This window comes from Serpula lacrymans, assembly GCF_000218685.1.
Source record: "Serpula lacrymans var. lacrymans S7.9 unplaced genomic scaffold SERLAscaffold_15, whole genome shotgun sequence".
In the NCBI taxonomy this organism is placed as follows: domain Eukaryota; kingdom Fungi; phylum Basidiomycota; class Agaricomycetes; order Boletales; family Serpulaceae; genus Serpula; species Serpula lacrymans.
Window position 1 is genome coordinate 807,090 of NW_006763304.1, and position 15,516 is coordinate 822,605.

Sequence of the window (15,516 nt, forward strand, 5' to 3'; positions counted from 1 at the left end):
AGCAAAGGAGTCTTCCAATTCGCGTGGTTGATTGTTCGGACCCGCAAAAACCCAAACTTCTTCTTGCTACAGGCCTCCGAGGCTTTTATGCAACATTAAGCTATGTATGGGGCGAGTCACAGCCACACAGCGTATGCACCGGGAACATAAACATGTATCTTGAGGAAATAGACATTCGTACACTTCCGCGAACCATCAAAGATGCTATAGAGTGTACTCACAAGCTCAATCTCCGCTATCTGTGGACAGATACGCTGTGCATTCTGCAAGGTTCGGCTGACGACAAGAGGAATGAGATCGCACGGATGTGCGACATATATCAGGATGCATATGTGACGATCATTGCTGCCAGCGCACAGAAGGTCAGCCAGGGCTTCTTGCAGGATCGCCCAGATCCAGTCACAACCGATTTACCCTTCTGGTGTCCCGACGGGAAGCTGGGCACCATCTCTGTCCGTGAAGGTGAAAGTGCACCGGGGATGGAGCCGGTGAACCAACGGGCTTGGTGTTTCCAAGAGCGTCTGCTCTCTCCTAGAGCACTAATATATGCCTCGCACACGCTTCAATATCAGTGCCAGGCCCGAATTGATAATATAGGAAACGCCTGCAACTACTTCCCTTTGAAAGAAACAGACGAACTGCGACTGCCAAATATGATGCTCACACGCACATATGCCGGATTGTTGTAGAAGGAGGACTCACGGACACTCCACAAAGCCTGGCGGAATATTCTATCCGATTACACGAGGCGAGCTCTTACAGATCCTTCAGACAAGTTGATCGCAATCTCAGGAATTGCTCAGCTTTTCCAGCGTTACTGGGGAGTTGGCAGTCGGTATATTGCTGGCTTATGGGAGCACAATCTTTCTGGACATCTCCTATGGTACAGAAGGTCTTCGTCAGGAAAGACCCTTCCTATCCCTAAAATATACAGAGCACCGTCGTGGTCCTGGGCAGCCACAAATGGCTGCATTAATGCTGGTCCCGAAATGAAAACTGACAATACTTTATGGGAGATCCGTATGTGCGAGGCAATCCCGACCATAGGAAGCCAATGTTTTGGACAGATCATTGGTGGGAAACTGGAAGTCGAAGCTATTGTGAAGAGTGTGGTCTGGGATCCAGAAGAGGCTGAGCTGTACGAGCTAAAGCAGCCGGAAATGAAGGGGAATCAGGCAGGCTTGAGAAAAGATGGTTCTCAACGACACGTTGGATATGTCTACTTAGACGGCTACCTCAACAGTGATTCAGAAGGTGCAGCAAACACGGGCTTTGCCATTGTCGTGGGCTCTAGCAATACAATTGGAGAGAGAGTCAAGCATCTCAGTGAGTTGCTAATTGTGCCAGCTGATCATACAGTAGGAGTTTTCCGCCGCGTTGGCATATTCAACGCCAACGGAACAGTCTATGATGATGATGATGATGATGCTCTTTTTTGTGATATAGATGCCTGGTTGAGCACGCCTAAGCAGGTTGTCACAATTACCTGACATCTGTAAACACGAAACGGACAGCGTACCACCAGTCTTCAAAGATCCTGCATGTTTTTTTTCTTCAGTCCCTTTCTACTTGTTAGTTACGAATACATTGGTCACGTCCGAAACCAAGTATTATATCTGAAGCTTTGGCGTCAAATTTGACTAGACATCATAGGTATAAAATTAAAGTGTTCAATGTTCATGAGCGTTTGTTCTCTGAGGTGTTCCCTTTGGATATATGGTGCTATTGGAACTTCATCCTTCCTCTAGCGTTAAGGGAGTGCTAAATTTCCAACAATTCTGACATTGATGAAAAACATTGGTCCCATACTACAGCTCGAATTTCGCAGACCTCCACACCATCACAAAGACCAACACTAGGATTCTTCCTCCACTATACCATATTTGCGCTTGAACACTACATAGTCGATAGTAGTCGAGTAGGGCAGCGTATCATAACGTATTTTATAAGAATGCAGAAGCGGAAGGTATCATTGGAGACTTACCTTCACATATACAAAGCCAGCCTCAGAACACTCAGTAACTTATGCTTCTGAGACTTCATCGAGTACTAGTGGTGTGTTTATATGGTTAGAACAGTGGACAAGGAAAGGTATCAATGAAAACCTACCTTCTTTGAACCCATAATAGAGTTCTCGGCGAGCAGGAACACCAGAGTCTCGTTTGACGGCTTCCAGTTCAGGAACTTTGAGCAACGCAACGATGGGAGTCAGTAAGGAAGATTGTATTTCTGCGCCACTACCAATGACCTACGTTCCTTGACATCATAGATAATTTCTCGAAGTGCAAGGGCACCGGAGTCACGACCATGATTGCCTTGGTTGGGGAGTAGACGTCAATTATGAGCAAATACTAGTAGGCTACTTAGCCAAACCAAATAGCCTTACTACTCTCTTTCGTCGGCAAAGCTCTCGTCGATTGCAAGAGAGACATGGCAAAAACAATGAACAAAGACGCAAACTTCATGATATAGAACTTGAAAGAATATCTCTGGGGGCAGCTGAAGAGGTCGGGGCACTGAGATGACAGACTTCAAGTTGCATGATGTGTCAGTGGGTTTTTATACTTTGCTGTGAGATTGCAAGGCTGTATGTGACTGGTATCACCGGGCTAAAAAAGATTGTAAGCTTCAGATATCGGAAATCTATGTGCCTACTCGGATTAATCGATTGGTCCGGTGTAAATGTAGTATGGGCGCAAGGCCATCGTAGAAGAAATTAAGTCAGCTCCGAATCAGTCAGGAAGCACTACTCACTTACCGTGTATTTCACTACCGTGCAGTAATTACCAATACAGCACCTTATAGGGGTCTTCACCAATGGGTCTCTAGTACCCAACGAGCTTCGGATAAGATGAACTACGATGTCCACGTCAGGCACCGAGATCAAAATAATGGTGAAGGATACTAATGGAACTTTGTTAGCCATGTTGTTAAGATTTTGACAAGGCTAAAAATATTCAAATGATATCCGCCTTTGAGCAGTTCTCAAGAAGCGGTGATGAACTGGAAACATCCGTTTTGATGACGAACTCGTGGTAGTGAGCCCGAAATCACCGCAATACCACTTTAACCGTGCTGTAGGGAAGGAAAAACCAGGATCCCTAATGTTTGTCGTGATCCACCCGAACACTTATTCAAGACTGAGGTGAATGTACCCACAGTGTCGTTGGAATAAGGGCCCGAGGTAGTTGACGAAATTCAAGTGAGGTTGCGAGAGATAACAAGCTGCTTAGGACGAAAGGAATGGCTCCCTCCTCTAGATCCGAAACCAATGCCGATGAGGTTTATGGTAGTCATCATGGAAGAGAGAATTGAGCACTGACGAGACTGCTGATCGTGTCAGTTGACTAGTCCAATGTCAATGGAAGGGCCAACAACGATGATGCCAACGACAACGATACTGCTTCTGGCGATACAGTTCCGGAGCGCATGGTTCAACGAGTGTGCGCGCTCACCGGCAAACTAGCTGTGTGTATAAATTGTCGCGAGCGTTTGATTGTCAAAGGGTTCTCTTGTTCAACTAGAACTACAAGTTTTCGAGTACCAGAAGGAGTGCTGAAATTGTAGCAATCCCCACAACATTTTAGAATGGAGCATTGGAGAGCTCTAAGTTGGAGAATACATAGTAAAAAAGGTCATAATTTCCAGTGTGGACGATGACTTGCCTGGTCCTGATTGCACAACAGTCTGACAAGATAGTAGGCTAGGCATGTAGTGAGATTGAGCAGTGGTAATTGACAGAATGCAATCCCACCTAGGTGATTGGTAGAAGTTAGACAAGGGATAATTTCTAGATGGGAGTGGACGCCACAGGACTACTGAGGCATCCAAGATAGGAGCTGGTTCTGCTGTTGTCTGTAGCAGCGCGAATAAGGAGCAGAGCGAACCAGCCCTTGACCAACGCTGCTCAGGGTAGCTCGGTTCTCAGCAACAGTAAATGACCCTCTGCTAGCGTTGCCAGCACGGGACGGGGGTTCCAACAAGGTTCCGACCAAGGTTCCGACTACTAATACGAGTAATACAGGTCGTGTGACTGCTAATCCGCTCTGCCTTGCCATCGTCCTCCATGTCCACCCTCTCTCGCTTGTATCTCTTTCTTTTCTTTCTGCCCATATCATTACTTCATGCTTTTGTTCCCCAATCACAACACATTCTTCACAGCGAACAAACCAGCGATGGCGGTATTTTGCGCCGATTCAGTCTCGTCGACTCGGACGACTCCGAGGTTGAGCGTGTGCTATGGTTTGCAGAGGTACACCTAGTTTACAGGTTATATGCGCTCAACAGTTAGGCTCACTGGACGTAATGCAATGTAGGATTATGGTATGGATGTCTGGCAAGTGACCCGTGACCACGTCGATGTGTATTTTCCCACTTCTACGACACCTATTCCCTCTTTTCTGTCGCCTTTTGTTCTCTCAGAGACAAATATATCGCATGTTTCATTTTCACAGACTCATGCAACCTCCCCTGGCTCTAAAAGCACAAATTGGGGTCTTCATTCCCTCGAAAATTCTTCGTATCATGACGATTACCACTTGGTAGATGAAATCGATGATTTCTTATACAACATCACTATCACATACCCCGACCTTGCTACACTCATCCCTGTCGGTCATACATTTGAACAGCGTGAGATGTATGCGCTCAAACTTTCACGATTCAAACCAAGTAATTGTGATGCGTGTGAAGAAGACTCGAATAATGCCTCGGAATTCTGTCAGTGTGGCAAGCAGTCCTCAAAGCCGGGAATCTTCATTATTGGTGCACAGCATGGTCGAGAAGTTCGTACTTCCTTAATTTTTGGCTTTTATAAACACACTAAACTCAACATTTGCACAGTGGATAGCTACGGCAACTTCATTGTATCTTGCTCACGCTCTAGTTGCGAATTACTCTGAACCGCGGTCCATTTCTCACCTCCTCGATACCTACGTAAGTAGAAAAATTAAGCTGATATAGCTTTTGCTGATATTTCTCAACTATGCGCAGGATTTTTATATCATCCCCTCCCCTAATCCTGATGGTTACCATTTTACGTGGCATGGGGACCGATTTTGGTACAAAAATCGTATGGCGAATGCCCCTGGCTCGAACTGTGTAGGTGTAGACATGAACCGGTGAGTGTCTTCTGAGCTAGATATTCTCTTCCGGACTGATATCATTTTTGGCGCTTGCTTCATAGTAACTGGGTACGTTCTTCTGTTCCTTGGCCCCTGTATATGTGCCATTCCGTTCATAGTTTGGCTGTTAGGGTTATAAATGGCGGCCATTTGCGGTCAGCCAATCAATCACAAAAAAGAAGAAACATATTGATCCATGTTCCCATTGGTATCCTGGCAGTCGTCCCTTTGAAGCACCAGAAGTGAACAACATTGCCAACTTCGTCACCACATTGCCTAATTTGCATGCATTCATTGACTTACGGAGTTATGGTCAAATGTGTAAGTATACTTTCACAGCCACGCTTCCTTCTTGCAAATACAATTGACTGGCCAACCGAAAACCCAACAGTATCAACTCCCTTCTCATATTCATGCAAAAAGTGGCCTAAAGATGCAGAAGACCAGCTTGAGGCTGCTGTGGGAGCTACCCATGCATTAAGAAAGCTATATGGGACGACGTTTCAAGTACCTTATCTAACATATATATGTGGCACGGCTGATGTATTCTCTAGACTGGGCCCCTCTGTGGCACATTGTACCGGTACGTAGCCATGCTTTATGTCTTTACCGAGTTCGCAATCGCTCTGACTCTCGATATTCAGTGCTCACGGTAATATCGTGGACTGGATGTACCGTAAAGTTGACGTAAAATACTCGTTCGCAGTTCATCTCAGAGATACAGGCACTGTGAGTGTCTTAGCTTATTTTCTTTCTTTCTGAAATTCAGACTCTTCTTTCGCCCATGCTCCACGGGCGGCTATCGTCTGTAGTACGGCTTTGACCTACCTTCCAAGTGGATCAGGCCAGTTGGTGAAGAAACAGCAGATATGCTTTCATATCTAGCTGCATTTATAGCGAAGAATGAACGTGAGTGTTCCTTGTTTGTTTTATTTGACTTCGTGTTCAGTGTTTCATTTGTATAGGGCTATGAAGAGGTGTTGGCTCATTATGCATTTATATTGTACTCATAGTGCTTTTCTCTTTTGGGTGTAATAGGTTGTAGTACTGTTCATTTTCTCCATGTATGCACTTCAGTCACTGTATAATATATTCATTGTTCTGGTATGAAACCTGATTTTCAGTAGGTGCCCAGTCATATTAGATGATCTCTAAAGATCTGCGTTTGCTAAGCTGCGAGCAAGTACAGCCCACTAAACCATACTGTGTTAGAGTTGCTATAGTTCCGGTTATTGTCGGGTGACTTTTGTGATTGCCAGGGGGGCATATGTGGACATGTCTTGAGCTCCAAACCATTATAATTTGCGACGTTTTCCGACACCCCCTTGGTCATACGATGCACTTTTCCGCTTCACACTCTCCACCAGGCTCTTTAGGCTTTGACCTGTAGCTTCTTTTGACGACCTTTCTCGTTCCACACCGCCCTCGCCTCGCCTATCCTTCTGCCTCTTTAGTCGTTCGCCTATTAGAGCAGCCATACTCTTTGTTTTCTTGAAACTGGGGTTACATGGCTGCATTAGCAAGGTCAAGAGTTAAAGTTATTAGTGCACGCACTGAGGATTGCTCGGATCAATAGCAAACTGATGATCTTCATGGACAGCCTGAAACCGATCGTCCTTGACATCGATCGCGAAGTCTGCCTGAATTTCTTGATCATCTTCCTCGTCTTTCTTGCCTTTCTTCTTGCCTTTCCCTTTCTTCTTTTCGGATTTGAGCACGGACTTCATATCGAAATGGGCTGTTTCACCGCCAGGCTTATCGGAGGCAACAAGTAAGGCCAATTCTTCTGCTGTTGACTCGAGTGGTGGCGTTTTCTCCTGCTTTTTCTTATCTCCCCATGTACCTTCGTCGTCTTCACTCCCAGCATCGAAGAAATTGTCGTCAGCAACTCCTTTCTTCCTTGTCCCCGTCTCCCTTTTCTCTTCCTTATCTGACTTTTTCTCTTCCTTCCTCTTCTTTCTCTTGTCTTTCATTTTTCGCTGATACTTCTCCAGCGTCGTCTCATCCTGGTCCTTACTTTTTGTATCGCTCAAACCAGGCGTGAACATGATCTCCATATCCATATCCCCGGGCTCGTCTTCTTCCCGTCCCCAGCCTTCTGGTAGTTCACCATCGTCACTGTCAAGTAAGAGAGCTCTCAGCTTATCGCGCTCTGCCTTTTTCTCTTTCCCTTTCACTTTCCGCGTTTCTTTCGTAGGTGCTGCCGATTCTGATTCTGATCCAGACGATGAGGATGCTATGTATGCTCTAAAGTCAGCTTCTTCTATTTCTTGCCGAGTGAGATTGCGTCGCGTGATCTGCGTCCGCTCTGGATCGTCTTCGTCCCATGTTAGCTTGACTTTGGAGTGTCGAAGGGCCTGAGTGATGAAATCAAGACAACGGCATTCATATCAATATGGTCAGCATATCAGTAGTAAACCAATACTTACATCTGTAACAAATTCTACAGCTTTGTATGGCATGGATGATTCACTGGTAGCCTCGTCTCTGAATGTCGCATAGAGTAAGCGAGGCTCTTGGTGAGGATAGAAGTAGCGACTTACCGATACTCGGTATCGAAAGCCATGTCGTCGGGAACGAAACTTAGATCAAAAACATTTGCTGACCGTTCGAGTTCTGTACCTTCCAGTTCTGAATATATATGCGAAGCTGCAGCTACAGTATCACACTCGACGATCGCATAATAATAGCTACACTTGGACATGCCTTAACACGCAGGATGTAGAATAAAGATATGGACTTACCGCAAACGCTCGAGCTGGTATTTTCGCAGAGCGTCTTCATCGTAATCGTCGCCGTCTCCTGTTTCATAGATCGTTTTTTCGTTCACGTCGTCCTCGTTTAAAGGCTTGGTTTTTTTGAAAACTTCTGCAGGGGGCCCTTCCCTTTCTTCACGGGCCATTCTCTCCTTCCCAAATTCACTTGGATATATCCGAACGCTGAGCACCTTCCCCCGTGCTACAGTAGTGGGCGAGGTCTTAATGGCCTTTTTGCGATCAGGGTGTATGTGTGACGAAGAAGGGGCAGTTGAAATAGGTGCGGTGGGCGAAACAAGGGACGAGAATATCTTGAATAAATGAGTTGCTCGGACATGATCCCAATCCAAGTTGACAACACCCAGTCGACGCGTCCGGGAAATATCATCAGCGTCATTGTCTTGAGAAGGCACTACCTCAGCATATGCGGCGGCTTGAGCGTCTAGGTCTGCTAAAACGTCCTCGTCCAAGTCAATGTCTGCGTCGTCATCGTCGAGTGAGGAGGGTTTGGAAGGATCAGCTCCAAGAGTTACAATCCCTTCAAAATCAGAGTCGTCTCCTGACGCTTGTCTATCTTCTTCCTCGTCAGACGATTCCATCAAGATTCCTCCTCTGGCATAGTCTGGCGCGGAAGGAGCTCCGACACCCCCTACTTCACCCTCTTCTTCGTTTTCGAGTCTGTAGAAACGGCGCAGATTATCGCTTTCATGGGTATTAGATACCTTACGTCCATACTTGTCCACGCGACCTAAAACAATCGTTGTAGCCTGACTGTGAATTGGTTCTACATTAGAGCATCAGAGTGGTTACGCACCTTTCTTTCCTTTTTTTGTCCCCGCCTTTCCGTCCTCGAACACTTCTTTGAAACGCTCATCAACGACCACTTTCGATTGCTGTTTTTTAGGACGACGGAAACGAGGATCTGCTTTGAGTCGGGCAAAGCGTGGATCAGACATAGCTATCAGTTTTTCTTGAAGAACCGTCAAACTTTCCGTTCAAGTTTATTTAGTGAATCACCAACAGCCTTACTCGGAGTCGGAGTAACCCGATCGGATTCAAAATCCCGCTATTCACTACGAGCAATTGCCAAAATAGCAAGTTGCAACAGTCTAACACCAGAGATGCAAATGGAAAACTTTCACCGGTGTGCTCCAAGATTGAACAAAGAATCAAAAGGTAAAAATATACATGTTTGGTCTTTATCTATTCTTCACTGCTAGTCTTTGTGGGATTGCATTTCCCTGTCGCACAAAGGGAAAGATAAGTGGCAGCTCTGGAACAGCCAAAATTATCTGCAACAGTCAAAGAATAGGCTTACTGTGATTATGATGTTACGGTCATATCCTAGAACGGGATGGTTTGGCTCATCCCATAAAGGAATAGTTATGCGATATTAGACCCATTGTTTACCTTTTCACTCCCAATTATGGTCCGGAGCATAGCCATAGTAGGCTTTCAGTCAGCGCTGTGCTTTTGGTATGTCGCACCAAGTGATTTCGGCGAATGCTCGTAGTGATTGTAAGTATAAACCACTTAACCAAGACATCATTTTCTGGCTACGAATGTTGAGAGTAAGAACACGTCACAACAACACAAGATACATATCCAAAGTTAGAATACAAGCATAAGACAACTCTCAAAGAGATTCTTGTCATAAAACGGCAAGGCCAGCTCCCTTATCATGGCTCTACTAATGGCGACATAAGTACGAACAGACAACAGAAAATATGGCAGAGCAATACGACGGCAGGAACCAGGATTTGTAAAGCAAATTTTAAGACAGCTAAAGATGAAGGTATCGCAGATGACGACGTTGTGGACTTTCAGTTTGAACTCTTGATAAATTCCAAGGCCAACTTGGGGCTGTAGCAGAGTTAATATATTGAAATTAGATTCGTGAATTGGCCAGATCAGCGCTAATGCTCACCTATCGACTGGTTTAACCGGCATTTTCTTATCGACAAGCTTCCCGCCTTTTTCGAAAATAAAATGACTGCGCTTCGTCTTGTTACCGTCTCCGGCACCAAGAGCAGTGATGAGCATCCTCTTTGGATCGGACAAAAGTTGATATGGGAGCTCTTTCTGTGATAATGGTGTTAAAATCAAATTAACAGAATAGCACAGCACACTAGCCTTGGACTGCCATTTACTCTGAGCGGCCGATGTATCCGCACTCAAACAGTAAACGTCAAAATTCAGCGCACCAAATTCTCCCCAAATATCTCGGAATCCGCAAGCTTGTTGAGTACATCCAGCTAGCCAGATGGTGTGCATTCCCGTCAAAATAGATCGCTTCCCAAGTCTAGTAGAAGTTCCTCACGTGTATCGGCTTTGGGGACCAAGAAAAGTACGACACCCTTCTCTGACGCGATAGATGTCACGTCTACGTCCTCATCCTTTTCGTTTTTGAGGGTAAGAGAAGGTAGAGAATCGCCTATATTGATCTGAGCGATGTCTGGAGTGGCCGCAGTCTCTGCCGTTGAGTTCTGCCCTTGATTGGCATCGGAAGAGTCCCCTGCATCTGCTTTTGCCTTTTGGGAGAGATGCGATTAGTCACAGAGAGTTGGGCGATAGGTTGAGATAACAGCACACCTACTTTTTTATTCGCATCGTCACTTCCTTGGTCCTCCGCTCCTCTTTTGGTTCCCGTTTTCACCGTTCTCTTCTTCTTTTCAGGAACAACCTTAGATTCTGACTTTGGCTTGGAGGAAATCCTCGAGGAGCGTCTTGGGGCTGGAGCTTCCATATCTTCTGTACTTTAGATAATCTGGTGGGATAAATTACACAACTTCGACGAGACCTGACATTATTATTTTTTCTTTAAATACGAAAATGCGCTACGTACCACGTTATCGTTGGATTAAGTCAAGTATCAGCAAAATGACCCAGCAGAGGGTTTTCGAACCTTAACATTTGCGGGGGCTGGTTTGGTAAATAGTCAAGGTTCATCACGTGGCCTGCGAACTGACCGCGGAGTTTAAGTGATCATACATACCAATTCTGTGATGCCTTCCAGCGATGCTTGGTGGTGGAAATGGCGGGGAGGCTAAGACTTGGGCTAGGACGGAACTGAAATCAAATCGAGGTGCTTAGATGGCCGTGCTAGAGGCAATACTCATTGCGTGGGTATGTATGCAGCCTCAAATGTTGAAATACCTCAAGTGAGGCAGTATTTGCAGTAATATTATCAGGGCACAAGCTCTAAGTAAAGTACACCATGACGCACAAGAAGAAATGTTAGGCACGATGGCAACTAATCAAACCAAAAGACCATGGAAAAGCCATCCCCACCGGCATGACCCTCCTGCGTGCTCACGTCCATATGCATTTAGTAGCGATGTAAAGCAAGAATTTGCTTATGACAGGGTTCCTGGAGAATGGTGAGAAAAGGTCCAATAGCAGGGCCGCTGAATACGCACCGAGTCTAAACGATCAAAGGGCCTCATCCTTGGTAGAAGGAAATGTTCAGCTTCTCGGTGGGAATGGTCTCGTGGTAGGAGACAAAGGCGAGGTTGGACTCTTGCTCGCGGAGACGGGGGATAGAAGCGTGGAGGGTGACTGCAAGTCACCTGTCTGTCCCATGGCCGATGAAGACCGCGAACGGGAGATATAGGGGCGAGGAGGAGGCTTCGTTGGTTCTTCCGGCGGAGGAGAAGCCGATGTGACTTCTTCACCGGGAGGAATAATACTAGGAATTTCTGCCCCAAATTCATCAATGAAGCCGCGCGGTGGAGGGCGTTCAACCATGGCATCAAGGAGCTGTCAAAGACCGGTTATGACTCAGTCTCTATTACTACATCTCAGATAGCTTACCTCCCGTCGTAACTCGTCTCCAGCAAATTCTCCTTCCATTTCTTCGGGACCAAGGAGTACATTTCCTCTACGGAAAACTTCGCCTTCCTCTTCCACCCAGCTTCTTGACCTGAACAAACAGATATCAGTCAAATTATTCATTCAAAAGTCAATGCACAAATAGGCTGTATCTATAAACCTCACCTATCAGTGGGAGATGGCATGCCAATATTTCCGAGCTCTTCGAGAAATCTGTGGCCGTCTTCATCATCTTCATCCTCCTCAGATATCATGAAAGTGGGACTCAACACTTTCTCGGGTTCTTCAGGTTCAGGCTCTGCTCGCGCCTTACCTTTATCTACTCTCGGTGTCAAAGGCTCGGCGTTTATATCATGTGTCTGCTCCACTGGGCTATCATGCAAGGCATCAGCATTCTTAGCCTCCCCATTAACCGCATGACCATTGGTATCGACAGAAAGTAACCCCAAGCCTCGCAAAAGCGACTTCGGCGGCGATGTTAGCTGAGTGAGAGATGTGTTGATACTGTCACAAAGGCCTAGCATCTCTTCGAGACGAACACCATCCGTTATCGTTTGCACTTGAGATGACATTTCTGCTACAACAGCTCTAGCTCTGGCTGTAATTTCTGCATGAGGTTCTTCGGTAGTCGTTGGCGTTGATAAACCAGACGAGGCTGCAGAGCTCGACTTAGACTGAGATAGTAAAGTCTTTAGCTCGTCTAGAATGGCTTGTGCACGTAAAGAAACATCAGGTTCGCCCTATTTACAGTAAATTGGTGTTAAGATGACTGAGACAAACACTATTGAATATTCATACCTTCGTCCCATCGCCTTGGCGGATGGATTTTGCGAGCTCGCTCTCCTCTATCATTCCCCATACGCCTTTCCCCAGTCCCCGTCCGCTGGGGCTAGGGCTAGAACCATGAGGAGCATGGACATTCCTTTCTGCGTCCTCTGTGTTACGTACACAAGAGTTCAAGATATCACGACACATCCTACAGGACGATAGTACCAGAATTCAATTAGTCATTATACGAGTTTCAAGGCGCGATACGTGGCTTGGGATGGACTATTTACCTTGCAAACTCCTCGTCTCCTGGAGGAATATTAAGATCAAGACACCGCATCACGTGATTGGCCTTGAGACCGGAGCTAAGAGCCATTACGCCAGCGATGTCGAGATTATTGACCGTTAGATCAAGGTGAAGGAGGGACATTGACTCTGGTAGGAATTCGGCGAGAGCGATAGCACCTGGAGAAGTCAGCTGAGTGGAAGCAAGGAATAATCGTTTCAACGCCGTATTCAACGTGAATGCAGTCCTTAGTGATTGTATCTTGTGTGTAATATTAGAATTGTCGTATGATAGAATATAGAGATCGCTTACCCCTTCCAGCGCAGGACCTGAGCATGGGTTCCGGCTTAGATCCAAGGTTTCAAGCGAAAGGTTATATTTCTAAGAATAATGGTAGTTATATCCCCTACTCATTGCGAGTTTCTCAGTGGACTTACCAGCGCTTCGGCAATACAAATCAGACACTGAACATCCAGCTTATTCTCACTCAAATTCAGCACTTTCAGAGTCCTGTTACGTTTAAGCACTTGAGCTATGTAGGAGATTCCACCCTAATCACGTCGGAAGCCATCAGCATCCACATAGATTGCACGAATGATGACTTACTCGAAGATCGTTTCCTCTCAAGTCTAACGTCCGCAGCGCACCTAGTCGAGGTAGGTTATCAAGTGCACGCACTTTATCTAACAACGCAGCGCTGGGGCCATGATCGTGTCGAGCTCCAGCTCCGTGTAGATTCCCATCCACACCATGGTTTACAGGATGGCGTGTCGTCACTCCTCCTTGCGAGTTCGACGTGATAATTGGCACAGGTTGCCCGGATGCCGAAAGTGGGTTTGGTCCCACATTCACAGCTCCACCGCGACGTCGGGGTATATATGGTGTGTACGTCGTTTGTGGGCTTGTGGAAGCTGGATGCCGTGGGGGTGGAAGTGTACGGGCTGCTGGAGAGAGTATAGGTGGCATCAGATTTCGGGTCGGAGACATCGGTGATGGTGGGGGAGAAGAAAAGTTGGACGAAACTCCGGATAAAGGGAAAGTTGGCGTCGCAGGCGTCGTGGGAACGGTATCTGGATAGTCTCTGATCATGATAGCAAGTGCGACCGCTCCAGTCACGTTGATTTTGTTGTGCCTGAGCGATATGTTCCGGAGAGACGATGTCCTCACTGAACGTGCTATGACAGATAGTCAGATGACTTGTAAAAGGAAATGCGTGACCTCGCTAACCTAGTGCCTCGAGCGCGGCAGGTCGTAATGAGCAATCATCGAGGCGGAGCGAAACTAGTCCAGGGTCCGGGGCAGTAGTCAGAGACGCGGTCACGTACTCAACTGATTTCTTATCCAGTACGTTTTGCGAGAGGTCCAAGAACTGCAAGCTTTTAGCCTGTACCAGCCCATTCAGTGGAAATATTCTTCGACTAAGATGGAAAGGAGACCAATCATACCTTGGAAACATAAGCACCAATGATCCTGAAGGCTGGTGCTTTCAGACGTTTATTAGAGGCTACCGAAAGATAGGAGAGAGTTGCTGGGATGAGAACTGCATGAAGCATGAGCTTGAGCATCTGAGCAAGAAGTCAGTACACGTTCATCAGCACAAATATATAAGGTAGCGAACATGCTCATCTAAATTACATTCCTTCAGGATAAGCTTTCGCAAGCCCCATTCTATAGCGAAGACATCGGACAGGATGGCTGCAGAAGTTAAAGTGAGCTGCACGCCAGAGAGGTCAACTGATCGAGGCTTGGAGCCCGCTGCACGCTGTATATTATAGATTACAGGGAAGTGGCTGATGGAAGAGACAAGTGAACTACGAACCTTGAGTGCTGCAGAAATAGCTGGGTCAGGTTCCTCCTCCCTCGAAGCACAGCACTCCCTATAGAACGATTCCACCTTGTCGAGATTCCACCACTCTTCAGTCTCATTGGGTCCGATGGAATTTCCTCTAACAATCCGCTTCCTCCTCTCAGCCTCCCGATCTTCGATTGCCTTTTTCTCATCCTTAAGAGTTGGTGTAGATGGAGGGTTTATGGATGATATGGGATATACTGTAGCAATCTGAGGCAGGATGAAGTGTGCGCGCTTGAGAGGTTTGCTGTCATCGTTTATAGGCGACTGGTTTGGTAAAAAGCCCTTGATGCGTGTCAAAAAACCGGTCTGGGTTGGTGGTGGACGTTTGAGAATGGATTTCCCAGGTATCGGGATCGTGACTGCAGAAGAAGAGGGGGAACAAGAAGAGGCAGCCATGGGCTCAGACTATAGCATTGGCCGCAGTGAGCGAGGCTGCTTGAAATTGTGGCAAAGTTGCAACTTTGAACTTGAAATAGCCGTGTGACTTCGCTTGGGCAGAACAGCGACGACGGTGGTCGACAAGGTCCCTCTGACTTTTCTTTAATCCACTATTCTCTTCATATTGATGCATCAATCTTTCTTCTCGACTTCTCGTCAGCTTTGTGGCTTTTCTAGGGCTCTTGCGGTCTGGATTGCGCCCTTTCTCGCCTTACTTGATGGTCTCAGCGCCATTGGTCTGGGCGTTCTTCAGTCTCCACCTAACTACTAACAATATTCTATAGTCGGCGCAGTTGGGTGTTTGTTCCTCATACGTTGCAGACAGATTGATCAAAGGTATTTTCTTCGATGAGACTTTTGTATCTTTGCGACGGTCGTCCTTACACACAGACCCTCAACATAGGCCAATCCACGCATTCCTCTGAATGGTCAGATTTAAGCCTGCCTCTCGTTCGTAATGGA

General features: G+C 46.5%; 6 protein-coding genes across 6 annotated transcripts; 2 read left to right on the forward strand and 4 right to left on the reverse strand.

The window, feature by feature from the left end:
- Positions 1-152: 152 nt before the first annotated feature.
- Positions 153-1,490, forward strand: SERLADRAFT_442803 (uncharacterized protein; the record flags this gene model as incomplete). The annotated part of the gene is made up of 2 exons (XM_007323372.1): positions 153-488; positions 690-1,490. 2 exons carry the CDS (start codon positions 153-155, stop codon positions 1,488-1,490), a joined length of 1,137 nt encoding a protein of 378 aa, XP_007323434.1.
- Positions 1,491-1,741: 251 nt separating this feature from the next.
- On the reverse strand, positions 1,742-3,993 carry SERLADRAFT_478583 (uncharacterized protein; the record flags this gene model as incomplete). The annotated part of the gene is made up of 9 exons (XM_007323373.1): positions 1,742-1,896; positions 1,985-2,049; positions 2,110-2,184; positions 2,253-2,315; positions 2,387-2,651; positions 2,759-3,256; positions 3,324-3,606; positions 3,666-3,703; positions 3,755-3,993. 4 exons carry the CDS (start codon positions 2,463-2,465, stop codon positions 2,024-2,026), a joined length of 243 nt encoding a protein of 80 aa, XP_007323435.1.
- A 332-nt stretch (positions 3,994-4,325) lies between these two features.
- On the forward strand, positions 4,326-6,088 carry SERLADRAFT_352486 (uncharacterized protein; the record flags this gene model as incomplete). Its single annotated transcript, XM_007323374.1, has 9 exons — positions 4,326-4,784; positions 4,843-4,935; positions 4,993-5,120; positions 5,186-5,192; positions 5,255-5,444; positions 5,515-5,630; positions 5,678-5,706; positions 5,768-5,852; positions 5,936-6,088. The coding sequence occupies 9 exons, from the start codon at positions 4,326-4,328 to the stop codon at positions 6,086-6,088; spliced, it is 1,260 nt and encodes a 419-aa protein (XP_007323436.1).
- Positions 6,089-6,103: 15 nt separating this feature from the next.
- On the reverse strand, positions 6,104-8,835 carry SERLADRAFT_418227 (uncharacterized protein; the record flags this gene model as incomplete). The annotated part of the gene is made up of 6 exons (XM_007323375.1): positions 6,104-6,620; positions 6,678-7,480; positions 7,553-7,610; positions 7,667-7,813; positions 7,868-8,627; positions 8,694-8,835. The coding sequence occupies 6 exons, from the start codon at positions 8,833-8,835 to the stop codon at positions 6,419-6,421; spliced, it is 2,112 nt and encodes a 703-aa protein (XP_007323437.1).
- A 538-nt stretch (positions 8,836-9,373) lies between these two features.
- Positions 9,374-10,829, reverse strand: SERLADRAFT_478592 (uncharacterized protein; the record flags this gene model as incomplete). The annotated part of the gene is made up of 6 exons (XM_007323376.1): positions 9,374-9,742; positions 9,807-9,961; positions 10,013-10,134; positions 10,200-10,410; positions 10,476-10,667; positions 10,725-10,829. The coding sequence occupies 5 exons, from the start codon at positions 10,623-10,625 to the stop codon at positions 9,703-9,705; spliced, it is 678 nt and encodes a 225-aa protein (XP_007323438.1).
- A 195-nt stretch (positions 10,830-11,024) lies between these two features.
- On the reverse strand, positions 11,025-15,012 carry SERLADRAFT_418228 (uncharacterized protein; the record flags this gene model as incomplete). The annotated part of the gene is made up of 13 exons (XM_007323377.1): positions 11,025-11,249; positions 11,299-11,638; positions 11,693-11,801; positions 11,876-12,450; positions 12,509-12,686; positions 12,769-13,025; positions 13,077-13,145; positions 13,202-13,315; positions 13,371-13,939; positions 13,992-14,148; positions 14,210-14,329; positions 14,383-14,526; positions 14,584-15,012. The coding sequence occupies 12 exons, from the start codon at positions 15,010-15,012 to the stop codon at positions 11,345-11,347; spliced, it is 3,015 nt and encodes a 1,004-aa protein (XP_007323439.1).
- Positions 15,013-15,516: the final 504 nt, after the last annotated feature.